This window comes from Dipteris shenzhenensis, chromosome 10 (assembly GCF_047967505.1).
Source record: "Dipteris shenzhenensis isolate YYH24624 ecotype China chromosome 10, Dip_SZ_1.0, whole genome shotgun sequence".
NCBI lineage: Eukaryota > Viridiplantae > Streptophyta > Polypodiopsida > Gleicheniales > Dipteridaceae > Dipteris > Dipteris shenzhenensis.
This window is the reverse complement of record NC_141605.1, coordinates 25,070,943-25,098,489: the sequence shown is the minus strand read 5'-3', so window position 1 is coordinate 25,098,489 and position 27,547 is coordinate 25,070,943. Positions and strand designations below refer to the sequence as shown.

At 42.6% G+C, this 27,547-nt stretch overlaps 1 protein-coding gene across 1 annotated transcript in view; it reads left to right on the top strand.

The window, feature by feature from the left end:
- Positions 1-27,547, top strand: part of LOC147897604 (pleckstrin homology (PH) domain-containing protein) — a 185,759-nt gene that overhangs the window by 76,538 nt on the left and 81,674 nt on the right. Inside the window, exons 17-32 of the mRNA XM_087380060.1 lie at positions 86-292; positions 390-499; positions 1,482-1,578; positions 1,985-2,083; positions 9,875-10,042; positions 10,190-10,267; positions 10,599-11,138; positions 11,257-11,622; positions 11,742-11,873; positions 11,972-12,085; positions 12,203-12,387; positions 12,597-12,705; positions 12,814-12,957; positions 13,078-13,416; positions 20,080-20,730; positions 20,878-21,072. Coding sequence (XP_087236186.1) covers positions 86-292; positions 390-499; positions 1,482-1,578; positions 1,985-2,083; positions 9,875-10,042; positions 10,190-10,267; positions 10,599-11,138; positions 11,257-11,622; positions 11,742-11,873; positions 11,972-12,085; positions 12,203-12,387; positions 12,597-12,705; positions 12,814-12,957; positions 13,078-13,416; positions 20,080-20,730; positions 20,878-21,072 — 3,534 coding nt within the window. The remainder of the gene's footprint in view (positions 1-85; positions 293-389; positions 500-1,481; positions 1,579-1,984; positions 2,084-9,874; positions 10,043-10,189; positions 10,268-10,598; positions 11,139-11,256; positions 11,623-11,741; positions 11,874-11,971; positions 12,086-12,202; positions 12,388-12,596; positions 12,706-12,813; positions 12,958-13,077; positions 13,417-20,079; positions 20,731-20,877; positions 21,073-27,547) is intronic.

Sequence of the window (27,547 nt, the reverse complement as noted above, 5' to 3'; positions counted from 1 at the left end):
GATATTTTCACAGCACTTCTTAATAATTTTCATAGCACTGGTTAATTGTGAGTCTCAAGCGATCATTACACAACTGGAATTGCAGATTTGTGTTCCCCATTCCAGTTATCCATCAACACGAGTAGCTGTGAGACTGCCTTCTCTTGGATTTCATTTTTCTCCCGCTCGGTACCATAGGCTCATGCAGATATTCAAAGTTTTCCAAAGTAGCTCACCAAATGATGCAGATAAATCCATACGGCCTTGGGACCCTGCCGATTTTGAAGAGGAAGCTTCTGTGTTAGCCTGGAAGGTAGTGTTTCTTCGCAATTGTATTGTAAGTTCCTCCATGATGCCATTTCTTTTGAACTTATGCTTTTCATGTATTTAAATGAATTTATGTTTCTCAGGGTGTTGGAAACAGGGAAGCTGTATGGCGACGTCAGCATGCTGCATTAGCTGGTCCTTTCCTTTATATATTGGATTCTCCTTCATCTCTGTCCTGTAAGCGGCGAGTCAGGTAAAGTAGACGAGGGACACACGCTCCACGTGCAACATGGATATAACTATGACAATGTATGTAATCAAATCAAGGAGACTCCTAGAAAGCAACAATCCGGAAAGAGGCGATCATTAATTGAATCATGTACTCTTTAACATAAACTAGAAAAGATTCTCGATGTAGAAGAAAGAAGCAGCAGCATCGCTGAAAAGAAATACAATAGAATGTAGTTTTCAAGTACAATAACCTTTAATAAGTAAAATTTGAATCTTACACTGGAATAATGACCACGGGCCTTTGAATGGGAACCTAAGGATTGTGACAGTGAGTGGATCTAGACACCTATTTATGCCATTCATTGGTTACTGGGGCTCCAGTAAGGATGCTGTGGATGTCATGAAAATAAAGTCCATGTCTCTTAGCTCAACATGGCCTGGTTGTGTTTTTTTCCTTTGTATGCTTGGAAGGTTACACCTTTCTTAGTTTTCCTACACTCCTTTTTTTGCATGAAAAATACTTCTATTAAGTATTAACGAAACCTGCAATAGCAAGCTCAATGCAGAAATACATCATCCAAAGCATGAAAATAAACACCCTAAACGGGCCAATAAAATCCTTTTCAGAGCGAACTGGAAAAAATCCAAGGTTGAGGCTGAAAGTGCCACCTCAACCCTGCTGTAGTCTCCAAGAAGAAGGGGGATCCACCCCATTCTCTAAGGAAAATAGCCTTCTAGCAGAAGCTGTCTGGGAGGACCCTAATGGCATCGTCCGTAAAAACTTCTCTATGCTAGTGCATATTAAAAAGACAACAGCCTTCAATTTTCCATTTGAAATCAGCCAAGTTCCAAAAATTATGATTGGTTGAGCAACTTATTTTCTTTCAAAGCATTATTCATTAGTTGTGTAAGCTATTTACAATTCTTGTGATAAAAATAACCTTTTGAGAATCTCGTGTTTAATTAGTCTCAGCATCTTGGTAAGGTGAAACTGTTTTGTGCAGCTTGATTGGGAAGCAGGTGCTTCCTGTTCCTCTAGAATCTATTGGAGGTGTGCCAAATGTACTTGCGGTATGTGATGCAGGCCAATTCAAAAATAAGGTGATTGCAAGCTGAACTTTAGATTACATTACACAAATGACATCCCCACCCACGCACCCTCCCCCATCCCCCCGAAAAAATCCCTTTCTTCCTCCCCTTTCTTTTCTTCCTCCTTTTTCTTTGCTCCCTTTCCCTTCCTCTGATTCTCAACTGGGAAAAGAAAACCCCCACTTTTTTCCTTTACAATGTTTCAAGTAGTTCTTGTTTCGTGCTTCCAATTGAATCATTAGATTTGTTGTTTGTGTGGGAAAAGTGCACTGCACAAAATTTTCCAAGGGAAATTGGTCAACAAGAAAGATGATGGCTTTTCTTTTTTTGATGAGTGGATATCTGGGACACCTTAGACGCCACAAAATTTTGATGCAAGGTTTCCCACAATCGTGTGGCTTTGGATTGTGCTTGTCAGGTGGTGGAGTCTGTAAATGCATTGTTGTTGCGCTGTGATAATGAAGATTCAAGAGAGAATTGGCAGGGACGCCTTCAGGGTGCCATTTATCGATCTTCAGTAAGAATCTATTAACCCGATCGAGGAGAAAATAGTTCACAACAACGTTTGAATTTTGTTGGCTTCATTTGGGTTGAAAATGTGCTATGCCTTTGTCTTCTCAATATTTCACCTTAATATTAAATGTCCTGAAAGTTCATCTTTGTTTCACTTATCTTTCAGTACCTCTGCATATGCATGCACTTAACATCTTCCATGTTTCGCACAGTTTAAATATCTAACCATCATCTCTGTATATAGCTGCTTGTATGGAATACATGGCACAGGATACAACAGACAGTGCAAGAAAAAAGGAAGGTTGTCGCTGACCATCCATGGTAATGTTGGATGTAGCAAGTCATAGAAAAACTGGTTCAGGGATGTGTCTTTGATTGGAGACTTAAAACCCTTATATGCAAGAATGAGTCTAGTTTTCAATCATCCCTATGTTTTTCTCTTAAGCATATAGAAGGACAATTTGGTAATATGAAGAATTTTTGAAGGAATCTAGAACTTCTAAACCATTTTTTACGAGAACTTTACATTTGCGACACAAGCAAGTCAAAAGATTACTATGTTTGGAAGAGCTTTTCCAAGTCTAAGAATGATCATCTTTATTTTTCAGTATCCAAATCAACTATGCGGGCCAAAAGTGATTTTCTTTAGTTTGTGCAATTCCCGTTAAGATCATAACAACAGGGTCACATCTTGTTCTAGACCTACACATTATCTTCATCCTTATTGTCACTACTCCTCAAACTAAAGAGATCTTGCCTATATAGTTTTGCAAGCAAATGAACTTCTATAAAGTAGGAAAATACAAAAATTCAGGATGAAAAACCTTTGTCTATATAGTTTGTAAAGGCATAATCTAATACATAGATTATGTTCTTGGGTTGATTCTCATTAAAGTATTTTGAAGATATTTGAAGCAAGAAACTTGAGAGAGTCCAACCAAATATAGATATAAATATACCTTTATATAATATACATATATAATATCCAAGTGGTGACTTATTTTATCACTTTCAAAAATCCTTTCTTTTCCTTTCACCATTGGTTGGATCATGAAATTTTGAGCAAATATCCTCTTTACAGTTCCTCAGGACGACCTAAGAAAATAATATAATACTTTTTTAATAGACCCTCTAAGTGTATTTTTCCAGAGGAATATGGTTTGAAGAGCTTGCTCCAACCCTATTCCGCCGGCGGAATACCCTTGGAGAGCCTACGCAGAAGGGGTCATAACTTTTGCTCCTTATCTCAGATTGAGGAGCTGTAAAAAGGAAAAATGTTCAAAATTTCATGATCTATGCAAAGGTAGGCTTAAAATTTTACTTTTTATAGTTATAAAAGAGAAAAAGTGAAAATTTCAAGATGTATATGAGAGTTACAACTTCTCCCTAATTCATATTATGATAGGAAGGAGTTCAGTAGAGACCACATTTCCTTAAAAGTACTTAGGTTTGGAGAATTGGGAATATTTTGAAAATCCGTTCCTTGCCTTCCCATATTTGATAATGTATTAGAGATTAATTTATGATCGATTATAATCCTTAAGTATGAGGTTTCCAATATCTTTTTCCTACTCATCCAAGGAATATGGTATAGATTGTTATATGAGAGCTTCAAATATGGGATTGCTAAAGATTAGGGAAACTCTTTTAAATTGATTTAATTACCATAATCCTCCTTAGAATCAGATGCCGTTTCTTAATCATAAGTTTACTAAAGCTCAATAATCGTGTTTGGGGCCAGTGTGGTGTCTTGTACTTGGTTTCATTGAGCAGGGGCACTCTAGCCTCCATCAAGTTATTTCTCAAATTTTTTCTAAGTGGTATTGTTTAAAGTTAAGTGGCTAGAAATGATGTATTGTGGCTGTGAATAATGAATATGCAATGATAGTTATGATCTACTGCCCTTTAGGAAATTGAAGACCGGTTATACTAAATATGCTGAGCAATAATTGTGTATGCCTCCAAATATGCCGAGCTGCATGGCATTTCCTAGCATAGCAGTCATGTGTGCCATGTCCCATTTGCTCGGATGGGGATTTCTCCATGAAGCTGATAGCCTGCATAAATATTGGTGCTCGATACTTGGTCCAAACCCAGACGATACTTGATGAGATCCTTAGCTATAAATAGTTTGATACCTTTGAGATTATATGTTGTCTAAGATCTTTACTACTCTTTTTTGTTTTGAAAGCAGCCTATGCATGAGAGATTCTTTTGATCATGATATTGCACAGAGAGAGAGAGAGAGAGAGAGAGAGAGAGAGAGAGAGTTTATTAAAGCCTGCTAAAGACCGATGGGTCTATGAGACTGATAGAAAACTTGGTACAATAAGCAAAAGGGTGGAGCTACTGAGCGAGCGTCCTAACCCGTGCTAGAAAGAAAGAAAGAAAGAAAGTTTATTAAAGTCTTCGGGAGACCGTGAAGGTCTATGAGACTAAAGATAACTGATACAATGAGCATAACGGTGGCGGTCTCAAAGCGGGCCAGCCAACCGTTTCTACAAAAAAGAGGTTATGAAGGACGGTGTGTCTAGTCCTGATACAAAAAATATGTGTCTACCTCCAGATGATACAAAAAAGAAGGGGGGGGCACCAAAAATGGGGCAGAGGGGGGAGATACAATATATATGTGCAGGTGGTGATCATCAGAGACCAATCATAGAGGGGCCGTCAAATGGGAGGCCGGAAAAAACCCTGCGATAGATGATTGGCCTATGACGTCACGCGGCCTAGTCGAGCTCGATTGTCGGGGGCGGCGGTGGATGAGGGCAACGGTAACCCCGGTGGGGCGGGCAGAGAGCAGAGACGAGATGTCATGGACCCGGACGTGTGAGTCTGTCCGCTGGCGCAGTTGTCGTGGCTCTGGCTCTCGCTCACGTCCGCGTCGTCGGCTAGACTGAGGAGAGGTATCCTGTGACTAGAAGAAATCAGTGATGGGCCGCTGGGTGTCCTCACGCTGTGTGCGCTGTGCGTGTCGCCGTGCTCGGAGAGAGGTATCTCGGTGGCGAGCCATCTCATGTAAGAAAGCGGCTAGGCATCGTTGATCCGGGAACTGCAGCATGTGTGGGAGGGGGCCGAATCTATCGCAGAAGAGGCAGTGGTACCGGCCTCGAATGGCATAATAGATAGGACATCTGAAAGCAAAATGCTCCTCCGACTCGATCTCCTGCAAGTTGCAAAGTGGGCAAAGGCGGCCCTCTCGTGGGATACCCTCTGCGTGTCCGCTATCGATCCGTAATCGGTGTGACGAAACCCTAAACTGACCGAGGGAGATCCGGAGCGCATGTGGTAGATGAAGCTGTGTGTAACCCGGAGGTGTGATGAAGCCCTCCTGTGAGATCTGAAGGCAGTCATACTCAATGATATCGTTGTACGTGTCACCATAGTCATAGACATCCTTGGTATCATCATCCTCATAGTAGATGCAGTCTGATCCAATACAATACAATGCAGTGCAGCATACACAAGGTATGAAAACGTCAAGGTACACCCGATGACGGACTAGGCAGTGTATGCAAGAAGCCCGTAATAGATCGTTGTCTACTTTTTGGATGAGTAGTCGATCGTGCCCTCCTGGCAGCGACTCTATGCCTAATGAGCGCCACGGTGACCCTGGTCGACCGTATGTGAGAGAGAGAGAGAGAGAGAGAGAGAGAGAGAGAAGTAGAAGTAGAATTTATTAGCGTCCTCGGGGGGCCAAAAATGACCCATGGGACCCATCTCGATACAATGTAAAAAGAGTCTTCTCAAGGAGAGGGGTCAGGAGTCTATGAGTTTCTGACGACAGGTAAAAAGAGGAGTGACAAAAGATCCCAATGCTGCTGGAGAGGGAGTGAAGAGAACTGAGGTCAACTGAGCAGAGTCCCCCAGTATCTGCTAGTAGTCCTCCCTGATATGTGCATATCGGGGGCACTGTAGAGCTACATGTGCCTCCGTCTCAACTGTGTGCATGTCACAAAGGGTACAGACTCTAGCATGTCTAGGCTGGTGTATCCAAGCTCCTTGCTCAATGGCAAATGTATGAGATCTGGTACGGAACCTGGCGATGTTTTTGCGATATAGAAGGGGGATAGGTGTGCTAATATAAGACTGAGCATGAGTCTCTATGGACATGTATGTAGACCAACATGTGGGATTTATGTTGTCTTGGTAATATTCCAGCTTTACCCTCTTTTCACTTGTCAACCAGTGATTCCGCAAAGTGCTCAGTAAAGACAGTTGAAACTCTTGCATGTTGACCTTTTCAGGAGGGAGAGAGAGAGAGAGAGAGAGAGAGAGAGAGAGAGATGATATGATTGTATGGAAGTCCGCGGGAGACCCTTTTGGATCTATGGGATTGGCAATCACTACTTAATAATAGGGCCTTACATCCAATGAGAGAAAACATTACAAACTTGTCATGTATTGAGTACTTGTTGGGGTAGCTTGCGTGCTAGACCTAGAATCTTATTGCGATGTTCTAAAGTCTCTCTCAGGTGGCTTCCTAGCTTTTTGGCTGGCTGCTCCAGCAGGTTTGTCAGATCTCTGCTGTCCCCATAGCGTTCTCTGACGTGTATGTAGGCTCTACACCTTAAAAGTACATGATGTTCATTTCTACCTCCCTTGTGGGGCAGATTTTGTAGGTTCTTTCCTCTCTGGGAATCGATGGCCTTGCCCATCTACCCTTCTCTACCTCAAGATCATGTGAACTAGTTATGATTTTGCAAATTAGTTGTCATTTAAATGTTGATGTCTTCCCTAAGGTATTTCTGCATTCCGTGGCTGTCCATTGAGTTGATTTCTTGTTTATAAAACTGCATTTTTGTACCGGGTGATGCCAAAGTTTATGTAGCATTTTTTGCGTCACAATCTCCCTTATTTGACATGCATCTTCTGGTATATCAACGGCTGGTATACCCCATGACTGCATCCCACCTCATTCCCTCTCAGTGCCAGCCCATGGTTTGTGTAGCTTCCATCGCCTTGTGTGGTATCCAACCGGCATCATTTTCTCAACTTTGTTGAGGTAGGCCATGAATTGACACAACGCTTCCCCTTCTAGTGGTATCATTCCCGTTTCAGCCAGTAGGATGGGGTATGGTATTTGTGCCTTAACCCCTAGCCACCCTATCAGAAAACGTTTATGTATAATTTCTGTTATGTCCTAGTATGTCATAGACAGCCCGGATGCCTAGGCAGGGCATCCGTAGAGGATTATTGTCTGCACAAGCGTGGCACTCCATTTGTAGTTGTTTGTGAAATCCAATCCTAAGTATTTATATGAGGCGACTGTTTCCAACGGCTCTCCTCCAAATGTGACGTCCACTTGTTTGCTGCGTGTCCGCTAGAGGATAGGTATGGCGACGCTCGAGGGCCATAGGGGAATAGGGAACGTGAGGGGAGGAGCCTTAACATGGGTGGGAAAAAGGGATTAAGAGGGGAGGGAAAGAAGAGGGAGACTATGGCACAAGGGAAGAGGGAGAGGGGAAAGAGGAGTATGTACATGGGTGGAGGAGGAATGTAGAGATGAAGACATCAAGGGGAGAGGGCCATGCTTTATTTGAAAGGAAGGGAAGGGGGAAATCAAAGTACTAGCTAGCTAGGTGGCTTTACAAGAATGAGCGTGCTCCATCAAGGAATAGCCCCCTCCTTTTATAGCCAAGAGAGAGAGTCTCTCCCAATAAATGCATCCTTCCACATGTATGGTGTGTGTGGAAGAGTCTCCCATGTGGGCTAGGCGGTTATGCACTCTCAATTGTGTGCGATAACGCTTGGCCACATTTTTCCACATATATCAACTCCCATATCCCAACTCTATGATGATACTACCTTGGTCTCTTCCCAATTTTATAATACATTCAAACATCTAGGAGGACAAGTGGAGGGTTGGCATAAGGAATCTTGCCACCTCATCCGACTTTCCCCATTATTTAACTTGCACTCTTAGACCTTCTATACCTCCCCCACATGGGCCTATCCTACATGGAGGGAATAACCCCATATAATATCCATCTCCACCTATTTTATATTACTTCTCCCATGGACTTTGGGCCATATCTCACTAATTGTAAGCATGGGACCGCCTAGGTGGAGGGGTGGCACATGGAGGAGCCATTCCACCTTAACATTTTATAATACTACTTCCATGGATTATGTACAACACACCTTATGGGTCCTCTTACTTGGAAGGGTGGCACATGGTCATGCCCTGCCACCTCAACCCAGGGCCCTATGCACTCCATATTTTATTATACTATTGCCACACATACAAGCACACACTCATATTTATGCCTTTTTACTTTGGTCAAATTTATCCATAACAGTCCCGATGGCCATTACCTTTGTTTTGTCTATATTGACTTGTATTTCCGAGTGTTTGCAGAAATCTCTCAGAGGATCCGAATGTGCTTGCAAGCTCTCCTTATTCTTTGCGAATAAAACTACATTATCTACATACATAGGCATTAATAAAGCATACCCTGTAATCAAAACCCTTTCCTCGTGCATTCTCGTCCACTCTTCCAACTCATCAATGAAAAGACCAAAGAGTGTTGATGAGAGAGGGAAGCCTTGTTTAGCCCCTATGTCACTCCTTATTACAGCTTTTCTCTTAGAGCATGACCCATCCACCAATGGCTGTGCTAACTCAGCTAGTACCTTCTCATAGAGTAGATATGTGGCTTCTCTGAGTTCCTGAGGAAGTTTGAGCTTTTCCAGTCTTTCCCATAACATCTTACCCGGCACTGTGTTGAAGGCTTTCTTGAAGTCTATGAAACAGCAGTAGACAGCCTCTTTCTTTCCTTTAATTCCTTCAGCTGCAGCCCTTATGGCAACTAGATAATCAATCATTGAGTGCTTGGGGCGAAACCGTTCCTGGGATGAAGCTCTCGCTCCTTATTCCTCCGTCCATTTGCTGATTTTCTGCTCAAGGATAGTTCCATATAACTTTGCCATTAGGCTGCTTACCATGATTGTCCAATAATTCTTTGCCATCTTGCTATCTCCCCCCTTATGGATCTGCCAATCTAAAGGAAACCCTTCCTCTAGAGCAATATTCATAAGCCTGGTAAGCATTTTCTTTGTTTTCTCACCTCCCCATGTTGACATCTCTGCTACTACCCCTTGTGCGTCTGGAGCCTTCCCATTAGCTAGATTTTTCAGGCCATTTTCCATGTCTTCCATGAGAGAGAGAGAGAGAGAGAGAGAGGGGGGGGGGGGATATGATTGTAATAAGGTCCTCTTGAGACCCTTCAGGATCTATGCGATTGGTGACCGCTATAAACTAATAGTGGTCTTTTACACTAAGTGAAGGAAATCTTTACAATCATACTATGTTGTGAGTACTTGCTTAGCTAGCATGTGCGCTAGCCCAAGAACTTTGCTACGGTGATTCAAAACCTCTTATATTGGAAGTTCAATGCATTGGCTGGTTGTTCCAAAAGGGTTTTCAGGCTTCCCACGCCGTCGCTATATTTTTCTCTGATGTGTGCATAAGCTTGGCGTTTTAGAAGTACATGCTGCTCATCTTCTACCTCCAGATTTTGCAGATTCTTACATCTTTCGGGATCCTTGGTCTTAGCCACCTGCCCCTCTCTACCACTAGCTCTTGCGAGCTGGTCCTTACTTGCAGATTAAATGGTTTTTGAACACTGAAATATCCTCCCTGAAATATTTTTGCATCTCATAACCGTCCATCATATTAATTTCCTGCTTGTTAAACTGCATTCTGGCTATCAGGCACAGGACAAAGGAAGAAAAGGCATAAAAGATTCCATATGTCCTGATCATATAAGCTGTTATGCCTTTTTGGTTGCAGGCTCCAGCAGCAGTCAGTGGATTGTTTTTATCTGAGGACGACGAGCATGATAAAGATGATCCAAAGGCGGCTCCTGAAAACGCTCTTGTGAATGCTGCAGAAAAAGTGGATTTCTTTTTGACAGGGGCATTAGATGAGCTCAAGATTGTGATTAGTAGTGGCCCTGGGGTAAGAAGTGCTCTGTTGTTCATGATTGTTTTTTGTGATAAAAAGATCTGAACTGAGGTCTGCCTTTGCTTACTCTTTGGTTACTCATAAGTGTAAAAAAATTATGTAATGGCCACCCATTGTTTTCTCTGCTTATGATGTGTTAAGGGGAAAAATGTATCAAAGGAGAAGCTGCTTTTGGATACAGAGTATCCATTGCTGGAGTTACGTGCTCTGGGCAGCAAAGTAAGTACACAGTGTGTTTGACAGAATCCTTCAAGCTGAGAAAGAGTATGCTAATTCTATTCAGTGCTGCTACCTTCCTGTGGCTGTTCAAAGTGCAATTATGTCATGCGTGCCTGCAAACTTGTAGAAATTTGACTCGGCATTAATTTGAAAATTTATGTTTCAACCCTCCGTTCTAAATCTGGTGCCCTTCTGACCAAGAAAACACGCATTGTAAGTGTGTGTGTGTGTTTTTTTTGGGGGGGGGGGGGGGGGGGGTGGGTGGTGGGGAACAATCTTTACATTGATATTTCTATCATCTCATGCTTTCAATAGTGGGGCACTGATACAGGTCGAGTTTGTCATGAGAAAGTTTGACATGTCTGTTGGAGCTGTGCTCCAAGCATTAGAGGTAGAAGACAAATTTTACAGCAAGGGATCATCTGAACGTCACTATTTGGCTACTTCTGATTTGCATTCAGCAAAAACTTGTAAAAAATCAAACAATGATGGCAATATTACAGTCCGGTCTGTTGATGCAAATGGGGCTCCAAGGGAAAGGAAAAAAGTAGTGAAGTATGGAGTTGAAGGTAGAGAAATGTTTTTTGATTCTGAAGAAAATCTAGGTGAAACAGACAATGGTCAAGACTTGAAGCAAATCAGGCACTTCTCAAGAAGCACTTCAGATTTTTATGATGCAGAGGATTTAGACTTTGGTGGAATATTATATGGGAAGGAGCCTCCATCTTTTGAACACATTCCTGGCTTGCTACCAGATTTGACATCAGAGAAGAAGGGATGGCCAAAGGATGAGCTGCAGGAGGATTTTGTGAAAGCACAAGTCATTCTATTTTCTCTAGAGTCTCCAGCATATGAAAATGTGGACAAGCAGGTCTTTCACCCCTGATCTGCACTTGCAACAGACTTTGTGTGCTTCATCTCAGCTGACATGTTGTTCTTAGATTGGACTGAGCATATTTGGCCTAAAATGTCCTCTACTTGTCTTGCAGATAACGGTATCCCTTGCAACTCTCTCGTTTTTTTGTATACGACCAACAATCATGGCACTGCTTGATTTCACAGGTGCAATAACTGCAGATGTAGCACCGATCTCTCCAGAATCATCTCCATCTGATAAAGATGGATTAGTTACCTCAGTGGAGTCAGCCACAATGGAGACAGCGAATGATACTACTGATTCAGAATCCGCATTTGATCGTAAAGATTCTATCATCAAGGGACTTCTTGGGTCAGGCAAAGATCGTGTATTGCTTTTATTGATTTTAAACATGCGCCAGGCAGTGATTATTTTAAACACTGAAGATGGGGCTCAGCTTGCTACTTTATCTCAGGAGGACCTGCATTCTGAAATAAAGGTATTCAACATGTTTTTAAAAAAGCACATCCAGTATTGCAGTCAAATTTTTTCGTAGTGACAGTAGATCCCTTTTTTAGTATATCAGAATTTGATTTTGATATTTCACTTCATTTGCAGGTTTTTCCTTCTTCCTTTGGAATTACAGCCTCTCTTGGGAACCTTAGAATTACTGATGACAGTCTGGATTGTGACCATCCGTATTATTTCATTTGTGACACTCGTAACCCTGGCAGCACATCTTTTATTGAGGTAATATTTATATTTGTTCGGATCTTTAGACACTTTCGTGAGCAACAATTTATGAAGCTCCACTTTGAGAAATGAACTTATGAGAAAGTTATGTGTAGCTGGAGTTTTTTTCGTTCAGCGAGGACGACAATGACTATGCAGATTATGAATACAGTCTTGTTGGAAAGCTATTTGAAATTCGATTCATTTATCTAAATCGCTTTATACAGGAGGTAAGGAGAGTGCGCTTTTAAATGGACCAGTGCTCTCTAATACTATTTCTTATAGGCTCAATTTCCCACCAAATGGTTGTGTGTCAAATATATGACATGGTTCTTATTGTGCTGTAGCTTTCATCTTATTTTATGGGTCTAGTTCCAGAATCTTCTGGTTACATTGTAAAAATCGATAATAAAGTGACAGATGTTGAGAAGTTCTTTACACAATCCGAGGTAGAGGGATCGCCAGGAATAAAGCTAGATATTTCCCTCTCCAAGCCAATTATAATCATGCCGCGCGAAACAAGCAGTTCCGAGTATGTTCCAAGTCTTAGAGTCGCATTTTGACTTTTTTTGTTGTTGAACTTCAGCTTCCTATTCATAAGCATTTGTTGAGGATTAGTTCAATCCAGCTTTCTTAAGTTCACTGTTTAGTGGATTCTACAAGCGTTCTTGGCGTGCGTCAAAAGTCTCCTGTGAGTGTGTGATGTGAAAATGTTACCATTTGGAGTGAAACATTTTGCAGTTTTCTGGAGCTGGACATTCTTCATGTAAACGTAAACAATTCTTTAGGGTGGATTGGAGGTGAGAAGGATAATCCGGAAGCTGTGCGCTTGGACACCATAGTTTTGCAAGTGAGTAGAGAGCATGGCATTTGTGGGGACATTGGATGTGTGATTGACAAACATACCTATCTTATGGAGTAGACTGTTCAGTTTCAAGGTTGTATCTGTATCATGCAGGTAGAAGACATACAGATGGCAGTTGGTATGAATGGTAAATCTGGTGAAGGAATTATCAAGAAGGCTAATGGACTCTCTTTAAAAGTAGTAAGGCCTCTGCGAGACTTATGGCACCAAGTCCCAGGGGTGGAAGCAAGCATAAAGGTATTGGAAGCATTTATGATTCATGCAAGAGAGTGAAAACAGCAATGTTACATAGTCTTTTCCTTTGTACGAGGCATCCTTATCACTGGAAATGTTGACACTTTCTTGGAATTGATGCAGATAGAAGAGCTGAAAGCAGATCTATCTGACAAAGAATACCAGGTTATTACAGAATGTGCCTCGAGCAACTTGTCAGAGAAGCCTAATTTACCACCACCTGTTACACTACCAAATGCAAGTGAGGACGGAAAGCGGAGTGAATTTCAGAATGAACTGGAGCACAAGACAGAAGATCAGAACTTTTCTGGGATGGAAGCTGAAACACAAGAAAGAACTGAGACATCACCCGCAGAGAAAGATGGCTCATGGACTACTATCATGGTGACAGCAGATGTTTCTCTGGTGGAACTTAGCTTATTTAAAGGAAGTGCAAGAGAGGTACCATTGGCAACTGCTCAGGTGACCACCTTCATCTATGGTGAATAAATAGTAATTGGAATGATTCTATTTCAATACGTGCAGTGGTTATTTTCAGGTTTAATAGTTACTATCAGTTGAGTAGGTTATAGTCCTGTTTCAAAGCAGTGATTATATCAAAGACTTAATAAGCTTCAGATTGTCAATTAGAGGGACTCTTTAGTACCTTGGTTTACTTGTCAAAGTTGTATGTGAATATTATTTATGCTTTTAAAGAAATTGCTCTCCTTTGAGGGAAACAAAGAAGGAAATGAAGAGGCAGTAGTGGATGAATTCATTTTCTATCTTTCAAGCTTGAAGGAAAAGCAACCCCTTTTTGGGAAAAGGAGAAGATAAATCACTCTTTCCCAATAAAAAGAGAACAGTGCAAAAGACGTGATAGTAATTGAGGAAAGGGTGGTTAAAAAAGGAGTCTTCATTTGACACATGTAAACCATCAAGCAAAGCGAGCATGGATGACAGTCTAGTACAGCAAGCAACTCCTAGCTCTGGATTTTGAAGCAAAGGTGCTGTGTATGGCATTGCTTGGCTTCCGAGCATGTTTTGAGCCACGTATGCATTGGTTATTTCCCTTGGTAGACTACAGAAAGGACTACTCTTTTGGTAGGCTAGCAGTTGGAGTTACTGTATGAGTAGTGCTGTGACAGCAATGTACACTACTTTCTAATAGGTATTTCTGCTACTCTGTCAATTAACAACAACTGATTTAGTCCCCTCATGTGTTATCCTCTCCTCTTGTCTTCTTAATGGTTTATCCTCCTCCTACACTCTTCTTTTCATAGCAGTTTGTACTGCTATGATAATAGTCGTCCCTGCTACTTCGTTATGTAAAATGCTACACTAACTCCTATGCCTGTATCTTCCGGTGCTATCCTCCAGCAATCCTGTGTAGCACTGCCAATTTACACCCAGACTCTGTCATGCCCCTCCATCTCTTCTCCCTAAGCACCTACTGCATCCCCGTCTCCCTATATTCGGCCGTCTCTTCCCCGCCCTTTTCCCACATCTCTTTTTTCCCTAAGCCCTCTGTACTCATTTTCTCTCACATAAAGAAAAATGGAATGTGATGGTTAAAATTTCTTCTACACCTTGCATGTGAGGAGAATACCGGATTTGATTATTATCTGTCAACAAACTGAAGGTCCGTTGAGAAAAGAAAGAGAGAGAGTGTAGGTACAAGACGAGTCGATAAAGAAGTCACGTCAATCTTAGATTATTTGAAAACACACAAGTACAAAGTACTTGTACCTAGACCTAGGACTAAGTGTCCTAGGTGTCACATAGGACTAAGTGTCCTATTTGGCCTAGAAGGCACTAACACTATAAGTGCCTACACTTATGCCTACAAGGCACATACCATGGCCTATAGGGCATCACTAGAACCATCAGAAGATGGCCTACAAACCCCCCTCCATGGGATGGGCTGAAGTACTCTGGAAACGTCTCAGAATACCTGGTAGTTTCTGGTCATGGTGGCACATGTTCATCCAAAAGGATATAGCCACCTATGAATGTACAAGGAATGTCAGATCATGTAACAAAGGGAACCAAGTGTAAAGCCTGTCAGAAGACTTCGAACTTGGGACGAGGAAGTGCCTTTGTAAACATATCTGCGATGTTGTCCTCTGTGGGAAGATAGGACAACTCTATGTCTCCTGTTGGCAACCGCTCCCGAAGATAATGATAGTGAACTTCAATATGCTTGGTACGCTCATGAAACACTGGGTTACGCGCAATGGCCAAAGCACTCTGGCTGTCAGTGTAGACAATAGTGGAGGATGTCTGGCAAATACCAAGATCTGTAAGTAACTGTCGAAGCCAAACACACTCTACTGTAGCGGTGAAAGCTGCCCTGTACTCAGCCTCACAGCTAGAGGTGGCAACTGTCGGTTGCTTCTTGCTGAGCCAATAAATACATGAATTGCCAAGCAAAAAACAATTGCTAGTATGTGACACTCTGGTGTCGGAACATCCTGCCCAGTCACTATCCGTGTAAGCATGCATGGTAAGTGAACCCTGATCACCGTAGAAGAGGGCTAAATCCTGAGTGCCTCTGAGATATCTGAAGACTCTCTTCACTGCCTGCCAATGCTGTGAACTGGGCATGTGCATGAATCTGCTGAGCTGAGATACTGCGTACTGCAAGTCAGGTCTGGTATGACATAAATAAATAAGGCATCCAACAGCCTGCTGATAAAGAGTGATATCACATGGTGGGCTCCCATCATGAGCTGAGAATTTGAAGCCAGGGTCCACTGGAGTAGAGATTGGCTTGCAATCCTCAAACTGAAAACGATCAAGGAGCTGTCCAATATACTTGGACTAAGACATCATGATACCCCCCTCAACATGAGCAAACTGAATGCCCAAATAATAATGGAGCCGTCCCATGTCTGACATGTCAAAAATCTGCTGCAAATCAGCCTTGAAGGCTGCAATTTGCTGAGTATCTGGGCCTGTGATAAGCACATCATCCACATATAAAATCAGCACTAAAAAATCAGATCCACTCCCACGGAAATAAAGAGTGGGTTCTGTGGGACTATTCTGAAAACCAAGGGATAGTAAGTGTGCATGAATTTTGGCATACCATGCCCTGGGTGGCTACTTCAAACCATAAAGGGTTTTTCTAAGTCGGCATATCTTATTTTCAGAATTAACAACCTCAAAGCCAGGAGGTTGTGTGACATAAACTTCTTCCTGCAGATTCCCATGAAGAAAAGCGGTCTTTATGTCAAGTTGGTGCGCTTGCCAACGATGATGGGCTGCAATGGCAATGACACATCGAATGGTAGTAATCCTGGATGTGGGAGCAAATGTCTCCTCAAAGTCAATGCCTTGTTGTTGGGCATACCCTTTTGCAACAAGAAGGGCTTTGTATCGATCTATGCTGCCATCAGATTTCCTTTTTAATTTGTAGACCCACGGCGTTCCAATGGCATGCTTGCCAGGTGGGAGATCTACTAATTCCCATGTGTCATTTTTGGCAATGGATTGTAACTCATCTTTCATTGCATCCATCCACTCTTTGCTGTCAAAAGCATCTTTATGGCACAAAGGCTCTTCATTGCAAGCTGTAGCAAGGAGTGCAAACTCAAGAAAGTGACCATGCTGTCTATTCCCTGATCTTGTCCGGGCAGCAAAAGGCTGATCTTGTTTGCTGTCCCTCAATGTATCCAGAAGCCATCTGGGAACTTGCCTTTGCTGTCTATTGACAGCTCTTTCTTCAATGACTGCATCATGAGTAGTGGGATCATTCTGTGCCGGAAGAGTAACCTGCAAATCAGCATGAGGGTGTGGCTGATTATTGCTTAGTGGAGGGCTTGCAGGAGGCTCATGTTGCTGCTCAAAATCGTCTTCTGTTGATGGCAGAGGTAACCAAGATTCAAAGGCATCAAACATGTCAATATCTGGCTTTGCTTTGCAGTCCACAAGAGGAGAAGCTGAATGTTCAGCAAAGATCACATTTCTACTGACAATAATCTTCCCAGTATTTGGTTGATATAACCGATACCCTCTGCTCTCTTGGCTGTAACTAATGAATATGCATTTGATTGCCTTGTCATCAAGCTTATGTCTCAGCTGAGATGGTACACGAACATATGCAAGAGACCCAAAAACTTTCATGTGTGAAAGTGAAGGCTTCCTGCCTTTCCATGCTTCATAAGGTGTGATAGTCTTTAATGCCCGTGTAGGTGATCTATTCAGCACATAGTTGGCACACATTACAGCATCAAGCCAAAATTTATTGGGCAAAGACTTGGCCTTAAGCATGTATCTGGCAATCTCCATTGTGGACCTGGTTTCCTTTCAGAAATAGGATTCTGCCGAGGAGTGTAAGGAGTAGTGCATGAGTGAATAATGCCCCGTGAGGATAGAAATGCATCAAATTCCTTTGACATATACTCACCCCCCTATATGTGTTGAGGGTGACAAGGTTGCATCCTGATTCATTCTCAACCATATTCAGCCATCTCTGAAAGTATAAGAAAACTTCAAATTTGGCCTTTAAAGGATATACCTAGCAATACCTTGTGAAATCATCAATGAGAGTCATGAAATATTTGTATCCTCCAATGGCATTTGTCCTCATTGGGCCACAGACATCACTGTGTACTAGCTGCAATTTCCTTTGTGAGAGTTTTGGACAATTCTTTTGAAAAGGAAATCGATGCATCTTACCCAAAAGACAACCCTCACACACATGTTTGGAAACTGTGTGAGTCTGAGGTACATCATTTGCCATCTGCTGTGAATGTAGCTTTGCAAGAGCTCTATAATTGAGATGGCCCATTCTCTCATGCCAAAGATGAGTTTCAGCAAGCTGTGAAGGAACTATGGCATTGTCATCATGAAGATCATATACTAGGCATCTGTAGCCATCAAAAATTACTCTGAAACCTGAAGTAGCAATTTCTGAAATTGAAATCAAGTTGACTTCAATGCCAGGCACAAAAAGAACATTTGTCAGAGTGATAGGATGGCTGGAAATGGATGTGAGCTGCACATCTCCAATTCCTTTTACAGCATATGAAGCATTATTAGCGCACGTAACAGTCCCCCCTCAAGGTGCATCAGCTAGAGAATGAAACAACTGTATGCAAGATGTGACATGCTTGGCAGCACCACTATCAAAGTACCAGGACTGAGCATCATTAGCAGTAAATAGTGCTGATCAGGAATAATGGCTTGTCTGTTAGCTCTACTTTGCTCTTCCTGCAAAAGCAAAGTAACTAGTTGGTCAAAAGAATAGTAGTCTGGATTACCCATGGCCACTAATCGAAGGGTTGTAGCAAACCCTTGATATGTATCTGGCAGTCCATTCAATGTGGTACTGACAAGCTGTGAATTTGGCACCACCTCATCAATGTTGGCAAGCTGTTCCATGAGGTCTTTGACCTTTGTCAAATATGCATCCATTGACTCACCTTCATTCATGTTCACTTCCTGTAATTGCCTTTTCAAATATGCAACACGAGCTTCATTGCGTATCTGATAGAGAGAAGCCAATTTATCCCAAGCATCCTTTGCTGTCCTGCAAGACCGGATGTGTGGAATAATGATTCTCTTGCATGATAAAGCAATGCATGAATGTGCATTTGCATATCTTGCATCCCATCTTGACTGTTCTTGAGTTGGAAGAGTAGCAGCAGGAGTGCTAGAGGAAGAGGCATCAGGAGGAGTACCACCTGCAGAAGGACCAGCAGTAGAAACCACTGTAGCATTGGCTGGCCTCAGATCAGCCCCAGAAACAATATTCCATAGATGCTTTGCAACAAGAATATGTTTCATGAGATAAGGCCACATCGGATAGTTGGTGCCATCCAACTTATCATCTTCACGAAGAACTCCAAATAAATCTTGATTGTTCCCAGCCATAGCAACTGCGATAACCTGTAAAAGACCTGAAAATCCAAAAAGCCTCAAGGCTATCACTGCAAAAAGCTGGCTGTCCCAAAAATGACAGCAAATATTTGCAAATTTCTGACCCAAAATCAAAGGGCAAATGCAGATCTGACCCAAATGTGATTGTGACAGGCAATGTTCACTGCAAAAACAGCAAATTTGGCAAAAGCCCCAAATTTATTGAGGGCAAATAGGCCAAAAAGAGGGAAAATGTGGAAAAGCCCCAAATTTTGCTGAGATTTTGCAAATGTGACCCAATGTATGATAATCTGACCCAATGCCCTGCAAATCTGACTCAATATCGTGCAAAAAGGACTCAATGTCCTGCAAATGTGACTCAATGCACTGCAATTAAGCTGTACAGACAGCTCAAGTACAACGTACGTCTGTACTGTCAGCTTAAGTACTGCTGTACGTTTGTACGGACGTACGGTGTACCACTGAAGGTACGACCCTGTACGGTGGCTGTACGGAATAGCGCAGTGTACGACGTAGGTACATGTGATGACGGATGTACGACGCAGAGTACGGAGCAGAGTACGACACTGGTACAAGTGACGACGGATGTACGGCGCAGAGTACGGTGCAAAGTACTGCACCGACGGGTGTACGGCGACCTTCGATGCAGATGTATGGCGACGACGCACATCTGCTCACATACGGACTGTACGACGCAGTATAACGTACGGAAGGTACGGACTGTATGACGCCTGAATATTGGATAGCAGCTGAAGAGCCTCGAATAGGCTGGAAGGTACGCAGATCTGTACGACGCCTGCTTGTCGACCAGCAGGGCAGAAAAATCTCCAATGAGCAAGGGAGGACTCGGGGCTGAGGAGAGCTGGAAGGCTAGAGCAAAACCTGCTCTGATACCACTGAAGGTCCGTTGAGAGAAGAAAGAGAGAGAGTGCAGGTACAAGACGAGTCGATAAAGAAGTCACGTCAATCTTAGATTATTTGAAAACACACAAGTACAAAGTACTTGTACCTAGACCTAGGACTAAGTGTCCTATGTGGCCTAGAAGGCACTAACACTATAAGGGCCTACACTTATGCCTACAAGGCAGATACCATGGCCTATAGGGCATCACTAGAACCATCAGAAGATGGCCTACACAAACATGTCTGAAAAACCTCATATAGGAGATGGAAAAATAATCATCGTGCACCTAATTGTTTTAGGACTTTCTATTTGCATTAGAGATAGCCTTATTCTCAACTTCACACTTTTGCTTGCAGGTAAGTGGTGTGTGGGTGGCTTATAAAGTGAACTCTGTGCAAGAAACATATGTTATGGCATCGCTGGAGACATTCAGTGTGAAGGATGATCGTGAAGCAATTGAACCAGAGCTGCGATATATGATTGGGAAGGCTGATGATGTAGATTACTTTGTCTTAGAAAGGATGCTTTCGGAGAACAACTCTTTAAGGGATGCTGCCGGTTATGATTTAGTTGACCGGACAGATTGTAAATCACGTCTAACAATGTTGGTTTTGGATGCCAAGCTCAGTTCTGCCATGCAAATGGTTTCCTTGCGACTACAGCAACCCAAAGTGTTAGTTGCTGTGGATTTTCTTCTTTCTGTTGCCGAATTTTTTGTACCCTCCCTTCATACTATGGTATCTGACCCTCAAGCTACGGAAGAATATCATGTCGATTGGAAAGATGGCCTGTATCTTGATGTACCAGTGTATGAACAACAATCAAAAGAGAGAATCATTTCACCCAAAAATCCTCTTATTGCTGACAATCTTGTGATCAATAATTATGTTTACGATGGGATGGGTGGTACCATTCGTTTGCTCAATGATAAAGGAGGGATTTCTGAAGAACCGCTTATTTTTATTGGCCATGGGAAGACCCTACAATTTAAGAATGTCGTAATACAGGTCAGAATTTTTTCCTAATTATGTCGGACATGCCATAATGACTTTACGTGTTGATAGGTTTCCCCTAACGTAATGATGGGCTCACTTTTGAACCAATTTAAACTCAAGAAGTCCTATAGTTTACGGCTTCTTTTTGTCTGCTTGCAGAGTGGAATCATGTTGAATTCATGCATCTTTCTGGGCATAAATAGTAGTTATTCAATATCAGAGGCTGATGGAGTCTTTTTGGAATTACTCCCTGAGAATATGGATGAGGAATCTCATTCAGATCAGGAGCCAGATGATAGAGCGCCTCAACAAAATCGTGATGAACTTGTGAAGGAGATAATGTTCGACTTGCAGGTGCTGTTGGTCATTATTTATTGCATCTGAATTATTTGTTTGGTTACATAGAGATTGAGAATGAAAGTTCTTCTGGTCAAGTTTATTGTGAAAAGCTAAATGCATCTTCTCACGAGTTGAGAAACTGGTAAATTGCAGAATGTGTGAGAGAGTGCTTGTCTGGTTGCTTTATTGTATCTCTTTGCATATATAAGCTTGGTAGGAATACAAAAGCATCATAGATTTGTTACACTTTAGGACAAATGTATGATTGCTCCTAAAATCTTTGAAGTATCTAGTGCAGAAGTTGTTCACCAACTGCTTTGGGTCTAAATGTTTTATCTCAAATGCTTTTGGTTTTTTTTCAGAGACCTGCACTATTTGAAATGTTCTACGTTCGTCAGATTTCATCACGATCTTGGGATGTCGGGTTGTGTTCCAGGTCTGGCCATGCACGGTGCCTTTCTGCTGCTCTCTGTGTCCATCACAGCGCTTTTGGGACTAGCTGTGCAGGAAATTAGATGAACATACAAGGAAGAACTCAAGGATGAAAGAAACCAGAGATCTACCTAACTAAAGTACACTGCTTTATTTATACATGATTGCCAAATCAGCATACATAACTGCACTTAGACCACTCCCCTAACTATGACCTGCGGGAAATGGAGCTATGCTGCAGAAATAGGACACCCAAACCTTGCCCATAGGATGGCTGAAAGGGGGCTGCTGGAGGCTGGGAGCTGGATGATGAAATGAGGGGAAAATCCACCTTTATGTAGGGGCTGGAAGGGCTTCTTTTGGTCAACCCAACCAGCCATAATTGGCCGACCAGCTAGTCGGCTGGTTGGCTGGGCTGGTCGGACTGTTTGACCAGCCGTAGGGGCCGACTTGGAGGGATTGAGGCTGCCTATAGAAGGCAATACCCCCAGCCCACTTACTACACCTGGTGCTGCCCTGTGGGAGCCCCAAACCTGCAAAATATGCTGCAATTTGCTGAACAGGCAGCCAGTTGTCAATGCCACCTGGGCTTGACCCTGGTGCATATGACATTTTCCTTCTCCCTCTGTCACACAACAGACAGCCTCTTTTCCATCACTCTGCTGGATATGTGCCGCTCTAATACCAAATCGGATTCTTTGGTTCTCCTCGGATTCTTCATTTCCACTCGATTTTTGAGAACCTAAGACTCTTTGGCTGATTTACAAGCCCTCCTAGAGCATTCAAGCTGCAATAGCCACTACACTGGTATTTCTTTGCGTATCCTAATCTTTTCCTAAGCTAGACTCACTATCTACACGCATAGGACGTAGCCTAAGGGCTCTCAAAGCTGGGTACTATTGGTGATGGTTTGAGAGTCGAGATGATGGGATGGTAAAAGGTGGAATGTATGAAGATGATGAGTGGTCAACCTCATTAGACGTGTCCTTTCAATCTCCCTAAGACCTAGGCTAATCCTTAGACCTTACATATTAGAGTTTCTAAGATTCCTTGATCCTTCTCCCTACACTAATTATTCTTATCTCTTTCAACCCCGAGGTAATGACCTATAACTTAACATAACGTATCTTACTTAATATGACTCCGATCTTAGAGCCGTGTGAACCAATGTTTTTATCTTGACTAACCCCACACATACTCATGATTCTAGGCTCTCTGGAGTATACATATGCCAGGCTGATCAACATATCAGGGAGAAATACAAGATGTAGAATTTCTCACCTATGAGCTTACCTAGTCTTTTTGTTCTGTTAGGAGAAATGATGGTAATAGGGCTGTAGATAGGGCACAATCATCGGGAGAATTGTACAAACATTTGAGAAGACATGCCATTTAATCTACAGAGCTGCAACTTTCAATTTTTGAAAAAAGAAATAAAACAGAGTTTGTGCATAGATATGGTGGACTTATATAAATGTTGGAGGTCAATGCTCCGCCCTCTATCATCCCCATATGAGGAGAAGCTAGGAGCATGCTGGCATGGGTGAAGAAGGCAATCAAGGATTAGCCTACCATCTCCATGGAGGAGGGGGCTGAATGTTGAGACACGTCTTTGCTGTCCAAGACAGCTTTTGTCCATTGGGAAGAATAGCCTCATGAGTTCCGTAAGGAGGGGGCTGCATGTTGAGACACATCTTTGCTGTCCAAGACAGCTTTTGTCCATTGGGAAGAATAGCCTCATGAATTCAAGTAAGATGCTGACCTCGCACAAGGGCTATAGAGCGTTTATTTTGACCTAGCAGTTTTGCGGCTGGGTCAGCCTTGATGGTTGGCTCCAACTCGGCCTAGATCTAGGACTGGTCTGCCGAGCCTATCAGACATTATAAGTCGGGGTTGCACCTCCACTCTCAATCACAATCACAAGTGACTCTTCACATCTTCATAATTGGAAGAGTGCAAGAGTGCAAGTGACTCTTCACATCTTCATATTTGGAAGAGTGCAAGAGTGATAAGGCAGTGTGCAATGTGCCACATTGTTCCGTCATGTCCGGTCTTAGGAGTTGTGCAAGGAAGACTACTGGAATCCAATAGAGGGCAATGTAGTTTCTAAATATGTACGTGTAATGGAGCTTCATTGTTTAGCCTGTTTGGGCTATGTATATTCATTATCTACTTTGTACGCAGCCTGTGGGATGAGACTTTTCTCGTAATATATATCGAGATGAACTAGAAAGAAAGAAAGAAAGAAATTTTATTAGAGTCTTCGGAAGACCGATGGGTCTATGCTGAAAGAAAACCTGATACAAATCATAGTAAGGGTGGAGCTACTGAAACGAGCATCATCACCCGTGCTGAATCCTAAGTCTGATCATACATAATCAAATACATCTGGATGTAACAATGAAAAGAAAAGGACTGGAGCGGAGCGGAATCCTCCATATGTCCGCCCTGGCTGGTGCATAGCCGGTGATGGGATGCTGGTGCCCGTCAAGGGGTGCTGTGTGTCTCAGTCTCTTGGACGAGAGGCTCGACGCAAGACCAGAGCCACTGTGACTCCCGTGGGACGTATCCCGGGTCTAAACAATGACAGGAGGTCCCCCAAAGTGATCTGTGTGTCCCATCGATGTCTCGTGTGTCGTGTTGCGGTCGTCGGGTCGGGGTCTCTATCACATCTGTGGCTAGAGACCGGACATAGATCTTGGATGTGATGTGCTTTGAAGCACCACTATCAAAATACCAAGTATGTAGTGTCTCATCAACACTAAAAGAGCATTCATCCTTTGAAGGATCGTAACTGCAAGTTAAGAAACCATATAGATCATCATCATTAGTGGCTGTAGTATCTGAACTACCCACTGCAAAATCGGAAGTGCAAGACAGAAAGGCATAGTGCTCTTCAACCAAGTTGGCTGCAACATCTCCTCCATCATGAGAATGTGGAACTGATGCATCTGACACAACCATACCAGAATCCCTTTTCTTCTCTTTGGCTATGCGTTTCTTGCACTCTCCAATATAATGACCTGGCTTATTGCAATAATGGCAGATGCCCTTCTTTTTCTGCTTATTTGTATCACCCTGTGCCTTATAAGAAGGTTGTCCAGAATCAGCTTTATGTTGATGTGTGGGCTGATTGGCATGTGGCTTATGCTGCCCTTTACCCTTGGGTTTGAACTTGGAGAGCATAGCATGCTCGCCAGTCCAGGTTGCCATATTTCTGCGTGTTTGTTCCTCCTGCAACAGAAGTCCTACCAGCTCGTGAAAGGAGAGAGGATTGCTGCCTCCCCTCAATGAAAGATTTAACGAGGTGTGGAAACCGAGATAGGACTCAGGAAGAGAGTTCATAGTGGTGGTGATCATCTGTGAATCAAGAATGACTTCATCAATATTCAGTAATTGTTCCTTGAGGTCCTGAAGCTTTGTTAGGAGAAATGATGGTAATAGGGCTGTAGATAGGGCACAATCATCGGGAGAAAAGTCTGTTTGTGACTCTACATTCTTCACCCACCAAGAAGGTAACTTGGTGCAAATAATTCTTCTTATTTAGTGTCTGGAGTGGGAGACATTATTCTCACATCCACTGATGGTACAGATTTCAGAATTTCAGATGTACTCTTTGTGCCAAGCATTAAGAAGAATTGCTTTCAGTGTCCTTCCTCAATAGAGGAGGATTTCAGGTTGTTTTTTATGATGACAAGTGTGCAGTCAGAGACAAAGAAAATGACTATACTTTGAGGTTGTTTGGCACTTTGTATTGGGGTCTTTTTCAGCTTGATTTATATGAAAAAAGATCCCATCTTGCATTATCAGTTAGCACTCCCACCGCTGCGATACACAATGCGGAGTTATGGCATGCCATGTATGGGCACATGAGCTATGGCAGCTTAATGACACTTCAAAAGCATGATATGGTTGATGCATTACCTCCTTTGGAGTCGCCTCCTCATCATGCATGTGAAGGTTGCATTCTTGGCAAAATGCATAGGCTTCCCTTCAAAAAGGATGGTGCAGTAAAAGCTACAAGGAAATTACAGCTTAATCACAGTGATGTCTGCGGTCCCATGAGGACACCTGCTTTTGGGGGTTATCTCTATTTTGTTACATTCATAGATGACTTTACCAACTACACTTGGGTCTATGGTCTCAAGGCAAAATCAGAAGTGTTTATGCATTTCAAACAATTTGTGGCTATGGTTGAGAATGAGACAGGACTCAAGGTGCAGACACTTCGCACAGATCGAGGGGGGGAGTATATGTCTCATGAATTTGAGACATTTCTAAAAGAAAAAGGCATTATGCATCAGCTTATAGTGAGGCTTACACCTCAACAGAATGGCAAAGCTGAACGGAAGAATCGCACCGCCATGGAAATGGATAGATGCACGCTTACAAGTAAGAAGTTGCCTCACAGGTTTTGGCTGGAAGGCCTCATGTGTGCCAACTATATTTTAAATCGGGCTCCTACAAAGGCTTTGAAGACAATTACTCCCTATGAGGCATGGCATGGGAGAAAGCTTTCAGTGGACCATTTCAGAGTTTTTTGTTGTGTTGCATATGCCCACATGCCTGTGGAGTTCAGACACAAGTTGTCAGATAAGGCACTCAAATGCATTTTTGTGAGATATAGTTCACAAAGCAAAGGCTATCGTCTCTACAATCCTGCTACACGCAAGATTTTTGTTAGTAGAGATGTTATATTCTCTGAAAATTCTGCACATACACATGCTGAATTTCAGATTCCGGCCTCTTCAGATGATGTATGTGTTTGAGGGGATGCTTCCTATAGCATTTGGTTTCCCCGTTGAAACTCAGAATTTACAGCAACCTCTGCCAGCTCCACAAGTACAGATTCAGCCCCCAGCTGAATTGGTACAACCTCAGGGTGTGGATGAAGTTGTCAGGCAAGAAATTCAAGAGATACACGCAGCCAAAACAGTCCTGCATTGGTTGCTTTAGACTCTCAGGGAGAGTAGGCTTAAAGCTCCATTGCCTGGCAGAACTCGTAGTGCAGTAAGGCACATGGAGGGAGCTCATTCAGTTGAATCAGCTTATGCATGTACTCTTCTTGATGAGGAGGAGCCTGACACATTTGAAGAAGCAAAGGATAATGTGCATTGGATGAATGCCATGCACGATGAGTTGCAGTCCATTCATAAAAATCAGACTTGGGATGTTGTGGATTTGCCAATAGGTAAGAATGCCATAGGTACACGGTGGGTTTTCAAAGTCAAAAGAAAGCCATATGGGTCCATTGATCGGTATAAGGCAAGGCTGGTTGCAAGAGGATATGCTCAGAAAAAGGGCATAGATTATGAGGAGACTTTTGCTCCTACATCCAGAATGACCACCATCAGGTCGGTTATAGCCATGGCTGCAAATTTTGAATGGAATGTTCATCAGTTGGACATTAAAACAGCTTTCCTTAATGGAGACTTGTTGGAAGAGGTTTATGTCAAACAACCTCCGGGTTTTGAAATTTCAAGAAATGCACATCAAGTATGCAAGCTGAATAAAGCTTTGTATGGGCTGAAACAAGCCCCACGTGCATGGTATGCCAAAATTGATGCCTTTCTAACCAGCAAGGGGCTGCACAATAGTCCAACTGAGAGCACCCTCTACATCAAGAAGGATGGGGGGGATATTTTGGTCATCATTCTTTATGTAGATGACATGCTGCTCACCGGATCAAATGAGGAAGTAATTGTAGATTTCAAAGCCCAATTAAAAGCTACATTTGATATGTTAGACTTGGGCTCCTTTTCAAGAAGAAAAGACACCATATCTTCGAATGTAGTCGATGCAATTCGAAGTACTTCAAGGGCATTCTCAAAGCGAGAGATCCCTTTCATACTTGTCATGAGGACAGCCATTTTGTCCTCGTCATCCGGGGGACACTTCAAGTTGGAGAGTTGGTGAACTAAAGACTGAATTTTTGCTATATGTGCACTCAAGGTATCACACTCTTCCATTTTCAACTTATAAAATGGCATTTTCAAAAAAACCTTGGAGTTTGTGATTTTGTTACCAAATATATTCTCAAGGCGTGCCCAAATCTCCT